Raw genomic sequence first — 16,459 nt, 5'->3', positions numbered from 1 at the left:
ATTTGTCAACAAGCAGTGCCTCTGTGGAGTTCAAGCAGGTTACCTGTGGGCTTGAATGTCTGCCTAGGGGACAGTAGGGGTCGGGCCTCCTTCCGGAGAATTCCACAGGAATGTAGTCTAGTGAGGTGTGTTCAGTGAAATTCCAGACAAGAAGTTCAAAAGAATGATTTTTAAGAATTTCCAATTAAATCAAGGGACAAAGCAAGTTCCTGTTCCTGGATGAATTCAAACAAAATGAAAATAAGTGGCACCCCTAGACTTCTACATGGGATACCCCTCAGAGTAATTTCCAGCTGGCCAGCTACTATCTTCTTAATGTACTGGGTGCTCATGTGCATCCTGTGCGGATTTCAACGTCAGAGACTCTGATGGCCACACCCATGTTTGTCTTTACAGTCTCACCGTATAGTCTCATCTTATTAGGGAAGTGTTGCTTTTTGCCACGGTTCACACTCCTAGCTTGAGTATGTCCAATGAATTGCAGGTCATGTCAGGTGATTATATGATGGCCACATGATTATGTGGTTCTCTGGGTCTTGTCTTAATCAGTGGAATTGTGTTTGGAGATATGGTTGCGCTGAATTTTCTGTTACCAACAGAATGGTTGAGTGCAGAATCTGCTCCCTCCTTGTCCCAGAGTAATTGGTAGTGACATAGGACAGTGGCATTAGGTGATTTCCCGGTGTCTGTTCCACGCAGCTTATGGCTGGGCTGTCTAAAGTTTTTTTTTTTTTTCCTGCCCTTGTTTTTTTGTTTGTTCGTTTTATTTTTCTCTTTTCTCCTTTATTTAATGACTCTGAGGCTAAGGTCAAACTGTATAGTAAGCAAAAATCACACAGAGATATGGAAAGGCTGCCTTCATTATGTACTGTAATATATCATGGTGTTATTTTTTTCATCTATTAATTTCATCTTAGTTGCTCTAATACTCTTGTCTTCATTGGTGCAGGACATGTTAGGCGATTTGTTTACTCCCATAGAGACCCCAGAAGCTCAAAATAGAGGCTTTCTCAAGGGCCTGTTTGGTGGAAGTGGACAGACGTTTGACAGAGAGGAGCTCTGTGAGTATTTCTTGTTGTAAAATCCCATCACAAAATAGAAGACCTGTGTGTGTGTGTGTGTGTGTGTGTGTGTGGTCTAATATACCAATCCAAAATTCTAGACCAGGGTTCTTTTGTTTTTATATTAAAGTTTGAATATTATTTTTCTTGTATTTTGAAAATTATTTTTAGTAAACATGAATAAAATTAGTCACTATATTAAGAAATAAATAAACAACAAATTATATATATGCATTTCAATATGCATATATTTTATATATACAATATATAATGTACAATTATATATGTATTTCAATATTTATATTTCAAATAAGTAATGAGCAAGCTAATAAGCATCCCAGTTGTAGACAGGTTCTAGCTTCATGGACACTTGATAGTATTTGGCTTTTTAATTCTGAAAAAGCATTTTGGTCTGCTTTCCTATAGCCACTGCTAGAGTTTGGATTCTTTATTCATAAGGCAAGTGTAGTGGTGCCATAGAAAGAAAATAGTTTGAAAATCTACTAGTGATACTGTGATGAGCAGTAGTCAAAAAGCAATAGGAGATACTGAAAAACACTTTCAGAGGACAGATAAGAATAAAGTTTTCAGACAATGCTACCATCATTTGGTTTTGCATATCAAGACTCCCTTTCTCTTGAATTTGTAACTGTGCAGAAAGATATAGGTTCCACCCTATAGTTTAGTATTCTTTTAGCCAATAAATAGAATAATGTATTACATGTGGCAATATAGAACATCACAAATATCATGCTAAATCAGAGAGGCCAGACCAAAAAGGGGCCGCATATTATATGATTCCATCCATGTAAACTGTCCGGAATAGGCAAACTCATGGGTACTAAAGGTTTGTCAGTGGGTGCCTGAGATGAATAAGGAGTGATTGTTAATGAGTTTGGGGTTTCTTTTGGCATAATGAAAATATTCTAAAAACTTTATGAGACACTAAAAACCAGTGACTTAATTATATGCTTTATTAGGGGTTGCCTTTATGGTATGTGGATTAGATCTCAATGAGGCTCTTATTTTTTTAAGGCCTAGGTTCTTTTCCAATGTAACATCCTGAAAATATTCACTAAATTTCTGCCAAGATAGCTGTGTATTACAATGTGTTTTGTTTTGTGAAAGGAAACTATGTAAAACACTCTGACCTTCAACCCTTGACCCTCTTTTCTCCATTCCACAAGAGTGGGAATTATAGGTTTGTGCTACCATATCTATCTAACTTTGCAACTTTTAGGAACTTTGAATTTTTTTTAAAATGCTTTATTTAAGTTAAATAAAACAGAACTTTGTTCCTAGAAAGCAAAATTTTTGTCTATTGTCAAAAACACAAAATGTAACATTCATTTATTTATATAATCCTATGCCTAATTCTCTAGTAATTACAGAAAAGGGGGTCCTTACAAAAGCTGATATATCAAGATTAACAGAGACTATTGGGCAGAAATTTAAGTACATGATCAGGCCTCGGGTTAGAACAAACATTTAGTATGTGACAAGCATAAGGTTTTATGTATTTTGAGAACTCCAGTTCATCCATGTTCATCAATGCCATGAGAAGACTAGAGAGACAGATCTGTCAGTAAAGTGCTTCCCTTGTATACACTAGGATCCATGCCCAGGATCCACGGAAGAAAGCGAGGTCAGGTGGTATGTACTTACAATCTCAATGATGGGAAAGTAGAAGTAGGCAGATCACTGCCCAGATCACAGAGACGAGGGCTCACTGGCTAGCCAGCCTAGCTGACTTAGTGAATGCCAGGCCAAGTAAGAGACCCCATCTCAAAAAACAAGATGTGGGCAGCAAGATGGCTCAGCCAGCGGAGACGCTTGCCACCAAACCTACTAATTTGAGTTCAGATCCTTGGACCCACATGGTAGATGGAAAGATCCAATTCCCCTAGGTTGTTTTCTGGCTTCAAAATTGTATAGTGGTATGCATGCACTAAGCCCACTTCCATAAAACACACACACACACACACACACACACACACACACACACACACACACACACACCATAGTCACTCAATCAATTTTTTAGGGAAAAAATGGTGGACAGCACCTGAGGAATAGCACCTGAGGTTAACCTCTGACCTCCAGAATCACACATGTGCATATATACACAAACACATGAACACATAAATACATTGAAGATGCAGTCCTGTATACATGCCATGTACACATCCAGACATATGATATCTTAAGTACTCATATCTTTAACACATACACATATATGTGACAAGACCAAGATATACCACCGTTTGAATGAAAATCATGACAGCAGTAGAAATGTATAAAAATATTTTTTCCTTGGTGGCTGTCTTGACTATGAATTACTGACATGTTCTACTTTTCTGTGGCTTAAATTCTCAGTCGGGGAAGCTACAGCAGGCAAGGCATCCCGTAGCCTGGCTCAGCACATCCCTGGACCAGGGAGCATAGAAGGGGTGAAGGGCGCTGCTGGAGGGGTGATGGGAGAGCTGACCCGAGCCCGGATCGCCCTTGATGAGAGAGGACAGAGGCTGGGTGAGCTGGAAGAGAAGACCGCAGGCATGATGACCAGTGCAGAAGCCTTTTCCAAGCACGCACACGAGGTAAGCTGCCCGAGGAAACGCGGGCATCTGCAGAATGCGGCCACTGGAAGCATAAGCAGAGCTGCCACGGGACCTGAATCCCTGAAGTACTGCAGTCCCCCCACTCAGGGAGATTTTTAAAAAACCTACATTAAGTTGGGGCTTCTTTAACTTGGGGCATAACATATTGATTCATTCTGAGTAGGTCTGTGTTTTGTACCACCTGCTTGAACGGTGCACAGGAAGATTTTATGAATCCCCCAAGGGTGAGTTGAGGGCCAGTAGAGGTGCGAATTCCCATCTTTCATTTATCTGTCATTAAACAGCATTTCCCGTCAGCTAAGTCCTCACAGCTTGTTTGCATCTAAGCCTGTCTCACAGGCACTTCGCTCCACGATGTGAGAAGCCATACAGTTTTATTACGTTTTGAGACTTCACTAAATGTCCGTGGTTAGCTCAGTACTGATTTGCTGAATAGCAGTTTTAAGATTTTGCAGCATCTCTTGATTGCTCTGTTTCTCTTTCCAGTTGATGCTGAAATACAAGGATAAGAAATGGTACCAGTTCTAACCGTCTAAAGGAGCTGTGACTGCGTTGAGAACCGTTATTCAGGGAAACTAAATTTATTCCCAGCATCACTATTCAACTGCTAGAAACCAGTTTCTTCTCCAAAATGTTCCATTATAGTCCATCTGAAGTTATCATAAGGAGGAATATCAAAGGCAAAGCCGCTGTACACCATGAAAGCTGGAACCCCGATTAAAATCCCAAGATAATGGCTGAATCTGTCTTTTCCCCATGTGGAATGGATGTTATCATCTTGGCATGTAATTTGCTAAGAATTTGTGTTTGGAAACTATTGGAGAGTCCTTTTGATTTGAAATTTCCTGTACAAACAAAAGCATTAATGCACTTAATGAAAAAAATCTTTGCATGATAAATTAACATCTTAAGAGGAAAAGAAACAAAAGCATGTTATAACAGAAGAAAAAAGGATTTATGGTAAACTACTTTTATGAATTGGGCCACACCCAACAATTTTAAAATCTGCATTAGAAGATATCAGTGCATTTCAAGTGTATCTGCCATACCCAACCGAAAAGGAATCAAAACAAACCCAGAATTTCTTCTCATCTGAAACTTTCCTTAGTGTACTAGGACCTTACTGAATTCTTATAAGCAAGAATTTGATTAACATTTTTCTCTCTCCATAGTCGTTCACATCATTTCCAGCTCTCATTCCTAATCAAGTATTGCCAGTCTAGGGAAGTGTTCCCAACACTCTCATTTCTATTTCTGTCCCCTCCAGGAGGAATTCCTGGTGTTAGTCATCAGCCGAGCAGGGTTGAATCACCTCCGAGCATTTTTTTCAGCCTGGTTTATATTCTACAGAGGAGTTGGCAATAAGTTTGCAGAAACTAGACTATAGGAACAATGCAGTTAGCCTGGAGAACTGATTTCACAAAGAGTGGAATTTCACATACCCCAATTTCAGTTTCCAAAGCGATATATTTTTAAAGCACCATTTGTATCCTTATCTGCCAATTACACAGTATATTACTGTTCAAACCCAATAGGGTCTACAACCCCAAGGTGCTTGTGCAGCCTGACATTCACAGACCAAACTGGTCATCCTCGTCAGTGTGATTCAGTAAAACCTCAGTTAATGTTTCAGGAAAGAGATTCTGAGTTATTACATTTCTGATTCATAAGGGCTTTCATTAGAAAATACTTTGGGGTTCAACACTTATTAATGGGAACCTTTGTGAAACCTAGTGATGTTTCAACTGTGTTGGCCACAGCCATCATTATGAATAACACAAATCCATAGATAATTTAATGATACAAAATCAATAATTTTGTCACTAATTAGATTGACAGATATAAGTCACAGGAATGTGTCAGTAAATACCAAACACCTCCTTAAAAACTGGAAAAAGTAAAGACCAGCTCTATCATAAAATTATCTGTGATAACCCAGCAGAGAAGCACTACAAAGAAAAATAAATATGACTCCTACTCGCTCTATTGAACATGCTTGGAAGTCAGAATCTTAAGATTCACTTGATAGTATGTTGTTCCTGTTTTTAAAATCTTGAATTATGAGATTGATTGGTTTACTGACTTTTGGTGGTTTGAGGCTTTGCTGGGTTTACATTGGTGTTTAAAATATCACCATTTCCTTAAGTCCAACTTCATATACAAAATTACCATTTTCATTGGTTTTGTATTTTTTGTTTGAAGTGGTGCTTTTTTTAAATTTTTCTCAGTAATTTTGAAAAGAGAGCAGAGGATTAAGAGAGCTAGAAAATGCACACCAGAGTAGCATTTCTCAGAAGCTTTGCATTCTGGTTTCTTAAAAACATCTCTCCATGAATCCACCTCCAGGAATAGTGTTAGCATAAGAGAACTTGGCTTGGAAATACAGACAATACACACGTTTATACAGTAAAAATAATAATGAAATTTAAGGCCAGGACCTTGAAAGCATTGGCAGCCAAATTGCAGCACACAATTTATACTATCTGTTTTAAGGACACCAAGTTTCTGAGTTCTCTGGATACTTTAACATTTCTACATTTTAAAATTACCGAAAAGAATGATATTTCTTTTGTTTTGAAATAGTGAAACTCAACCCAAAGCAGCACTGAATTCAATGACTATCTCTGAAACTCCCAGGAATATTTGACTTGTTTTAGAGATATAGCTCAGGGTAGAGTGCTTGGCCACCTTATTCAAAACTCTGTTCAGTCCCCAATCTCATACACACACACACACACACACACACACACACACACACACACACACACTCACACACACTTGTTCCATAGCAAGAGTTCTCAATAGCATCATTAGCACTAATTTTTCTCTACCATATTGTGGGATGTTAACAATGCCCTTGGCTTCTGCCCTTTAGATGCCATTAGAAACCTGCTACTAACGACAATTAAAAAAATTGACAAAATTGCTTTCATTTGAGAGCTACTAGTTTACATCATTTAAAGAGAAAGACTATGAAATATATAATGTATGTTTTTACAGAAAACAGCATACTGTAAGAGCACATTGTCTTAGCAAGAGAAGTCCCACCTAAAATTATGTGTGATTCACATACAATAGAGCTCAATTTTGAAGAATCAGTGAACAATTACAGCCTATTTCAAAGCACACAGAGAATGCATCAAAAAGGACATGCACACTTTATGATAGGCATGCTTAAAATTCTGGCTTCAGCAAACATATCTAAAACTGTATAAATAGACATCATTTGGAATAGGTGCTTCTGCCATGCTTGAAAAGAACAAGGTTTCATAAATGTTTAAAGCTTAGATGTACTTATAAAATTGTTTGCCAAGCCCTTTCATAATATAAGGGTAACTTATCCCACAAATCAGTGATTAGCAGAATCCAAATTAATGAGGTTTTACTGTATCAAAATTATTTTTATAATTCAAAGAGATAGCAATAACAATTTAACCATGGGTGTGATTTTTCTCTCTCTGAGCATTTCTGTTCTGTTGCATTAACCTTAACACACACACACACACACACACACACACACACACACACACACTCACACACTCACTCACACACTCACACACTCATACTCACCACCACTACCACCACCAACACTTTTTCATCATGCTATCTTAGGGAAATGAGTAGTGTTATACATGGAATCTTTTGCATTTTCTCATCTCTCTTCTGTCTTGGACCATAAGAAAAACCACCCCCCGAAACATTAATAGTGCTACAGAAGGTGACCCCGAGTCTTGGTTACCATCAAATTGCATTGTATCTACGAAGTGGCATCAGAGTATAAGGCTTGCAAAGCACCATCTGCACAAGGCGACTTTACCTCCCAATTTTTTTCCTCAACAGAAAAGCCCTTCTTAGTGTTCCAGTGGAAAGCAGACCTATCATTCTAGTCACCGATAATAGAAAAGAAGACGTGTGTGTTTCCCTGGTTCTAACAGTAATGTAAGCAATGGTCCCACCGTGAAACCATCCATTTGTCCTGGGGTTTGGGTGGAGGGTGATTGACTTATCACTTATTTCAATAAGTACTTTTGACTTTGCTTCTACACTTCACTGAGTCCCAGACTTGGTACTCAGTCACCATGGAAGCCATTGTGTGTTGTGTGACTTCAGCATCAGGGACAAAACTGAGATTGTTTCCAGCAATTCCGTCATAGAAACATTTCTCAAATCTCTTGGAATCGATTCTCAATAAAATCTAGGTCTCTAACCCTAAAAAATTTAAAGAGACCTTAAATGATATGGTTCCCTTTGATATGACCCACCAATGCCATTTTAAAGGTATCATTTACCCATTATCTGTGCCAGTTTGAAAAAATAAAGAGTAAGATTAGGCCCAAGATTGGTTGAAAATTAAGATAGGTTCTTTGAGATATTTAGCTATCGGGCATTTGGACAGAGGAATACAGTGAAGCTAGCCTGGAGAGGAAAACGATTAGACAGTCTGCATCACAAGCTTCTTCGGGGGAGGGCGCCAACACTGCCCCCGACCGCACTGGTTCACGGGGAGCAGTCACAAAGCCAGCACATCAGAGCCAGTCTTGCTCATTGTGTGTGAGGAAAAGCACCCACCTCCCAGGGTCGCCTGCTGTCACTCAGCCCCATCTTAGACGGCAGCCTGGTGTATGCACACTGCTCAGAGTTTCTGAGATAACTGTCACCAACTTAGGCTGAGCATTGTCACTCATGTGCAAGATTCTAGGAAGCATGGCTGCTCAGAAGTTTAGTATTCCTATCTACAGACCACATAGCCCTGGATGGAAGAAATAGGTAAGGTCTCCTCTGGACATGGGGAGAAGGTGCAGTGTGGTGTGGGGAGTGTGGGTGTGGGGAGGGGTATGAGAGTCTGAGGAAAAGGAGGTTTTGATGCAACCAGAGCCCAGGCAAATGCCTGGGTTTGTATCTTCTTTCGGCTAGTATCTTTTGGTGTGTATCCTTTTAAGTGAAGCCTTGGCTGTACGTAACAATCACTTGAGATTTTTACATTCCCAATGATTTCAAAAAGTCTTAGACTGGGGACAGAACATCAGTATTTTTGAAAGTCCTAAAAGTGGGTCTGTGTCCAGCCAAAGTTGCTAAGCACTGCTGCTTTATGACTAAGACAGATTTTTCTTGTCTTCCTGGGCTGATATCCTAGCCCCTTCTAAGGGAGCAGGGAAGGCAGAAGGTAAGAGACGCAGCCTCTCACAGAACAAAGTGAGTGCACATTTCTAATCAGGCAGCTCCACTGATTCTTTGTAACTCTAGAATGTTATTCTGTATGATTTGATCTTGAGTTATTTGAGTCAAAGTTGTAAGTTTGGGCTGCCTTTTATATAAGGTACCAGAAATAGCACCATAAGTTCAGCAGTATAGAAAATTAATTCTCAATATCTGGAAAATGAAATTCTCAAAGTAATTACATACTATATCAGCTCCAAGTTTATCATGCACCCTCCTGCTGGAGCAGACATGGCGAGTGACCCCTGCTCTCCAGCGGGTATCCTACTGGACCTGATTCAGCAAATAGGGAGAAGTGTTTGGGTGTTGTCTCAACATCTCCCAGGGCCACTTGATTCTGTTCTCTAACTTATTGGGTATGTGGGTAAAGGGAAAATCACCATCTGAACACCAGGGCTCTGAAAAAGTGCTTCTACCCCCAGAAAGGAATAGCCCAGCCAATGGGAGGCACTGACACACAGAAAACATTCAGACTTCTGTCCCTCCCGCCACTTCCCCTCCTGACTTGGCCCACCCTTCTCAACTGCAAAGCCAGAAGATACACTAGGTGGTGGTTTTGGATAGTTGTACACAGGATCAAAATCTCTAATAACCTATAATTTTTAGTACTTAATTATGTGATGTTTTATTCTAGGAAATAAGAGACAGACAACACCATTGATGTATCTTTCTTTCATCTTCAGAATTTTTGCATCTTTTCAAAAAATGACAAATTACTATTTTTCTGTTGCATTCAGCAATTGTGACTATACCTAAAATTCTTGTAGTCTGTAGAGCTATCAATAAAATTGTATATGTTTGTACATAGACGCTCTCCTATGTCATGATGTCATGTACTATTGATTTTTGCCAAGATTAAATATATAGAGGTAAAGCCCTCATTTGCAAACTGTGAACTATGGTTTTATCAAGAATGAATGTTTATAAAAGACATGGAGGGGATGGGAGAACATATTTATTTGAGCAGAAAAGGAAACAAGATCCCAGTTTCTAAAATGTATAGATTCCATTACAATTAATTAACTGAAAGTACTAGAGATATCCATTCAAATTTTCTATCAAATTTGGGATATATGTAACATTTTAGTGAAAATTTTAAAGACAACTTGCAAGGCTACTGATTGAATAATACTTATGATGGAATGAAAGTAAAATGAAATTTATTAATAGTGCCCCTAAAACACTGTTGTGGCTCAAGGACTTAGAAACTCACACTGGCCTTGACTTCCTTCCTTTTCAGTTCAAGCAGAATTTGTTGTGAGTTTATACTACCATCTAGTGGTCATCATCAGCATCCCTCAACCCCAGATGAACTAGTCAGATTTGTTTGGCTTTCATCAGCATAGTTAATCCCCATTCTGGCATTTTCTTTAGATGTATATTCTGGAGGCCTAAACCAGCTAACCTTATTCTTCCAAGGTCTAATTATCGTACGAAAATTCATCCCCCACCACAAGTTTTCACCTACAGGTGGATCTATATAAAATTGAAAAAAATAACAACTAGCCCTAGGCTAAAAAATAATTTTGAGTAAAAAGACAAATATATAGATCCTTTAAAACATAAATGCTAATTTCTATTTCATATTTTTCTCGGGAGGACCAGTTTTTCTCATCTTCCAATTACAACGACCCAAGCCCACAAACCTGCATTCTGCATTCTCTGCTGCATCCTTCCTCCCTCTCATTCCTTCAGTCACCCTCTCTTCCTCCCCTTACCCATTTCCTTCCTCAAGTCTTGCCCTCCATTCACTCTCCTGGAGTAGATTAACTGTGGGGCCTCACATACAGGCTGACCTCACTGGATAGGGCTAGAGGAGCAGACCACAGAAAAGTGGAGCTGGGGTGAAGGGTGCCAGGTGAGACTTAGGTGGTCAGTGACCATGGGATTTGAGGTCTTTGGAGCAGGGCAGACGGCAACCCATCTGGCTTAGCAGAGTGGCTCAATTCAAGGAATTGAGCGCCTAAAGAAATTCACTGAGGACATGGGAGCCAAGTTTCTCACACATGGAAATTGTAGAAGGGTATACAACTAAAAGAGGAAACTAGACAAGCTATGAATTTTGGTGGTGCTTCATATGAATAACTGAAGTTCATCATTTTTAATGTTTCAAAATAGGTAAAGGAGAGGATTTTTAAATGTTTCACCACAAAGAATGATAGTTGAGATGATGACCATGATAAACAGCCTGGTTTCATCATTCCATAAAGCATATGTTACAAAACTATCAAATTATTCCCTATCGATATATAATTATTATTTCTCAATTAAAAATAATAAACCTTCTTAAAGAAGAAAAGGTAAGATAAGCCTGGCAATGTTGATTAGAATTGGAGTTATTAGTGTGAACTGGATATGTTTGTGCACACATATATATCATTGTATCTATATAAAGTTATATACATAGATACACATAAATGTGCATCATATATACATGTCTATGTATATATAGTGAAAGGTATGTGCATGTTGTACATCACTATTTCCTGGTTCTGAACACTGGAAAGACTAGAAAGATGCACACACAGCCATCAACACAGCTATCCCTGGATTTTGATTTCCAAATAGTCTTCCCTGCTAAACGTGCTGGAGCATCTTGAAGAGAATGTCTGGTTTCAATTCCGGAATATACTCTGTGTCAGAAAATAAAGTATTCAAAGAAAGATGGCTACGTGTCAAAGCACTCAGAAACAGCTTGAAGGAGTGTACACAGGCCAAGTGAGGGATAATTTAACGATGAAACATAATAACTGAATAAAATAGGAACCCATGAATTCATACTGATATAAATAAATGTGAAGGAGAGAAAGATATTCCTTACAATCGAATGCCAGCCACTACCTGTAAATGGGGTTTAAAAATTGCTGTTAGATAACTATTGTTCTAATATGTTGGGTAATAAATATCAGTCATGCTCAAACTAATGGGTCAAGTAGGGTGTCAGTATAGGATTATTTACATCATCTCCAAGTGTCTTCAAAACATTGTCAAACATTAAAAAAAAATTTACACTCAAAAACATGGCAGATACCATATCTGTTATTGAGGGACCCAAGTCCTGCCACCACTAATGGACAAATGAACATCTTGTACTGCCTTTGAAAACAGCACAGCATTCCTGCCAAAATGCACACTCTGGATATGTCCTGAGGAAATGTTAACCAGACCCAAACCAAATGGCATTCTGTAAATGGCTGCCCCGTAAGGACTTTCTTTGATGTAACGAAAGACAGGAAAGACGAATACTCCAGATCTAGAAAGCCAAAAACCATGACAACTGCATGCAATACATGATCTGAGACCAAGACGTTTTTCCCGTTCAGTGTCATGACATAAATGGAGTGATTATCAAAACTCGAGTGTGGTTTCCCACTTGATGACAATTCTTTGTACCATTCTTGAAGCTTTTATTTAGATTTGAGCTTATTTCAAAATAAAATTATAAAAGTAAAAATATTTTCAATTTTGTTGTATTATTTGCACTTCAGTAGTATTATCTTATGTTTTTCAGAGCAAATAGATAGCTGTTTGTGGCTGAAAGAGAGGACTTTGTGAGTTGTTTGGGAATTGGAAATCCAGTCATTTAAATATTTAAATATATATTTATTAGTACATATATATATATATATATATATATATATATATATATATATATTAACCTTGACTGTGCCTCTGCCCCTCCATTGCTAGGAGTTAAGCCACCACCATGCTATTGTTTTCTTAATGGCTGCAATTCTGGCCAGGAGGAGATGTAGTGTTAGTTTGTTCTAAACTGCTACTTCTCTAATGTCTAGTGAGGTTGAACATTTTCATATGATTGTTGGCTATTTGTATGTAATCTTTGGGGGACTTCCTGTTCATTTTGTTAGCACATTTATCCGTAGAGTTGACCGATTTCTAGTTTAACTATTTGAGTTCTTTCAATGTCCAGACATTAACTCTCCATCAGGTGATGCTGTGTACTATTTCTCTGAATCGAAGCTTGCCCTACCAGGAGGGCAGAAGGCTGGTAACACTTAGGAAGTAAATAACATCTCCTGACTTCTCCTGCAAGCTGTGAGATTTAAGAGACTCCTCCCCGAGCCCAGGGTTGTACAAGCTGTAACAGTTGCTGAGGAGGAGCTGCAAATTGTTCGGAGAACTCCATGTTCTCTGTCCTGGGCTTTTCACTATGCGGCTGTCTTTCAGTCCTTCATGCTGTAAGTAACCCCCTGCTGATCAGTAAGCTGGACATGGGCACAATCATCCCTCTTGGTGTACTATCAGTGCCCTAGCTGGAGTAAATAGGTATCTGTCCACCAGGCAGTCACACAGCGGGTGTTGTGGTCTGAATGACACTTTTCCCTAGTCACAGGCATTTGGTTCTCAGTTAGTAGCACTGTTTGGGGCAGTTCAGGATTTGTGGCTTGCTGGAGGAAATATGACCATCTGTGGGGACAGAGGGACTTAGGTGTCAAAGTGTCACTCCATTCCCAGTTTCTGCTCTCTGCTTCCTGCCTGCGGTTCAAGATGTGAGCTCTTAACTGTTCCTGCCTCCATGCCTGCCACATGCTGCTATGTCTCACTGCCATGTGAACTCTGAGTCCTCTGGAAGCATTAAATCCAAATAAACTCTTCCTTCTGTAAGTTACCTATGTATGGTGTTTTCTCAGGAAAATAAAGAGTGACTAACGGAGCTGTGTGAGGGTTTGAGGAAGAATGGCCCCCACGGGCTCACATATTGGAATGCTCAGTCACCAGGGAGTGGCACTGTTTGGAAGGATGAGGAGGTGTGGCCTTGTTAAAGGAAGTGTGTCACTGGGGTGGCCTTTGAGGTTTCCATAGCCTATGCCAGGCCCAGTCTCTCCCTCTCCCTGTCTGTCTGTCTGTCTGTCTTCTGTCTGCTTGGAGATCAGGTGTAGCTCTCAGGTACTACTCCAGAGCTGTGTATATATGCCACCATGCTCCCATCCATAATGACAATGGACTAAACCTTTGAAACTGTAAGCAAGCTCCCAGTTAAATGGTTTCTTTATAGGAGTTGCCCAGGTCACAGCATCTCCTTACAGCAGCAGAACAGTGACTAAGACAGCGTGTATACCTAGAGAAGATCTTCTCCCAGTCTGTGCGCTGAGTCTTTGCTGTTTCCATCGCTGTTCTTTCCTTCTGTGCAGACCCACTGTTATGTATAGACACTGACTAGATACCTCTCTGTAAATCCTTGCCTGCATCTATACCTTGAAATATTTCCTCTTACTTTTTCCTTTAACAATCTCAGAGTTTCAGATCTTACATTAAAGTCTTTGATCTACTTAAAATTGCCTCATTTTTTCCATTAATTTACTTTATGTGAATGAGTGCTTTGCGCGCGCGCGCGCACATGTGTGTGTGTGTGTGTGTGTGTGTGTGTGTGTGTGTGTGTGTGTGTGCACGTGCATGAGTGTATCCACATGCCTATGAATATAGTTGAGAGTGACCGGGTGGGTTCTGGGAATCTAACCTGTGTCTTCTGCAAGAAATTCAAGTGCTTTTAATGGCTGAACCATCTCTCCAACCCCAGGAAATGATTTTATACAGGATGAGAGTTTGGGGTTTAATTTCATTCTTCTGCATGTGGACATCCAATTTTCTCACTGTTTGTTGAAGAGGCTGTTTGTTTGTTTGTTTGTCTGTTTTTCTCCAACATATAGTTTTTTGCGTCTTCATCTATCCTAGATTAAGACTTGGTCTTTATCACCAATGTATTATTTATTTTATAACTACTGAGAAGACTGTTTTATTCAGTGTTTAGAAAGTGTTCTGTATGTCTGTTAGGTCCATTTGACATATAATGTCACTTAATTCAGATATTTCTCTGTTTTTGTCTAGATGTTTACCCAGCTACTGGTGAGCGTAGGGTGCTGAAGACACCCACTATTATTGTATTAGGGTTAATCTGCGTCTTTGCATCTGGCTATGTTTGTTTTATGAAATTAGATGCAGCTGTGTTTGTTGGGTTTATGTCTAAAGGATTAGTTCACTTAACTTGCTTGAACTTCCTTAGTAGTTAGTAGTCAGGAATTCTTTTGCCCTGTTTTTGTCGTGGAAAGTTTCTCTTCTTTTATGACAGATAATTCTGCTTCGTGTATAGTGGTCAAGATTGGTGGTTGTGGTCTTTCAGAGTTTAAGTCATTTCCAAGGCCTCCTGGATTTTAGTTTCTGTTGAGAAGTCAGCTGTAATTTAGAAGGGTCTGCCTGTCTATGTGACATGTCCTTTCTCTGTCTTGTATACTTATTGTTTTGAGTATAATGCAGTGTGGATTATTTGCTGGTCCTGCCTGTTTGTTGCCTGCTCCTTTGTACCTTGATAGACATCTTTTGCCCTAGATTTGGAAATGTTTGTGTTATGTTATTGAAAAGGTTTTTCTCTCATGGGTTGGAAAGATGGCTCAGTGGTTAAGACCTCTTCCAGAGGGTCCTCAGTGGATTCTCAGCACCCAAGTTTCAGCTCCCGGGGATCCCATGTCCCTGGCCTCTGAGCACATCTGTTGTCACGTGCACATGCCTACAAACAGACACAGAGGCATATACATAATTAAAAATAATAAAAATAAGTCTTTTAAGAAAGATAAAAGTTAAAAGATCTTTTTAGAAAGATAAAATCTTCCTCTTTCTAATCCCACAATTCATGCGTTCTTTTCTTGACATCCCAAATGTTGTAGCTTAGTAAAATATCCTAATCACTGAATATTGCAATTCCTCTACCTTGTCTTCAAGTTCTATTATTCTGTGTTCATCTTAATCCAACCTATTGGCAAGAGTTTCCATGGAGCTTATTTGACTTATTGAAATATTCACTTCTGGTATTTCAGGGTTTTTTTTTCTCAGTATTTTGCTTTATTGAAGTCTTCTTTCATATCCTCTATTGACTTCCTTACTTCATTCAGAAAGTACATTAGACATTTTTGGATCCTAGAAAACAACTGAATAAAAACATTGCTGTTAATGTGACGCAAGGGGTGGGGTCCATCCCAAGCTGGCAGTGGAACTTGGCAGTGTGGGTCATGTGTCACTGGAACTTGGCAGTGCAGTTCACCACGTGTCACCAGCCTTACAGGCACGACAGATGTAAGAGCGTTCATGGATTTCCCTCCATGATTTAAGAGAGCTGCTGAGGCCAGGCAGCAGATGGCATGAAGGCCCTTGGAGGGCAGGGGTCTATGAGAGGCCATTACATGAAGATGTTGAAAGTGAAGCCTGGATTACAACAGAGACCCCAAGATGTTGGAAATGCCAAAACTGTGGGGTATCTGCCAAGCAGAATTGCTTACCTGAAAAATAGAATCAGCCCAAGAGAAAGCTATGTGCTCCAGGCAATAAAGCTGGAAGGGTGGAGCTTGCCAAGCCCTGTAACAGAGGCCCAGGAGCTACAGAATTTGTTTGAACTGCTGGGTTCAGGTCTTGCTTTGTTCCAGTACTTCCTTGCTGGAATGGTAATGTATGTTCCCACTGTGCTGCAAGTACGGAATCTTTTTGTTTTGTTTTTTTGTAAGGGGTTACAATTTAAGAGATTGCCTTGAGTCTCAGAAGAGACCTTGGACTTTT

General features: G+C 39.5%; 1 protein-coding gene across 10 annotated transcripts in view; it reads left to right on the top strand.

Moving 5' to 3' along the window:
- The window catches only part of Stxbp5l (syntaxin binding protein 5L), a 240,657-nt gene extending 232,747 nt beyond the window's left edge, over window positions 1-7,910 (top strand). For 9 of the 10 annotated variants that reach the window (XM_006975722.4, XM_042259281.2, XM_076548840.1 and 6 more), the window contains 3 exons: window positions 950-1,061; window positions 3,438-3,658; window positions 4,166-7,910. In XM_006975722.4, the coding sequence (XP_006975784.1) occupies window positions 950-1,061; window positions 3,438-3,658; window positions 4,166-4,207 (375 nt within the window). In that variant the 3' untranslated portion in view covers window positions 4,208-7,910. The remainder of the gene's footprint in view (window positions 1-949; window positions 1,062-3,437; window positions 3,659-4,165) is intronic. The other variant, XR_013043728.1, reaches the window with a different exon arrangement.
- The last annotated feature ends 8,549 nt before the right edge of the window (window positions 7,911-16,459 follow it).

Source organism: Peromyscus maniculatus, chromosome 12 (genome assembly GCF_049852395.1).
Source record: "Peromyscus maniculatus bairdii isolate BWxNUB_F1_BW_parent chromosome 12, HU_Pman_BW_mat_3.1, whole genome shotgun sequence".
NCBI classification, from domain to species: domain Eukaryota; kingdom Metazoa; phylum Chordata; class Mammalia; order Rodentia; family Cricetidae; genus Peromyscus; species Peromyscus maniculatus.
This window is presented reverse-complemented; position numbering and strand designations above follow the sequence as displayed.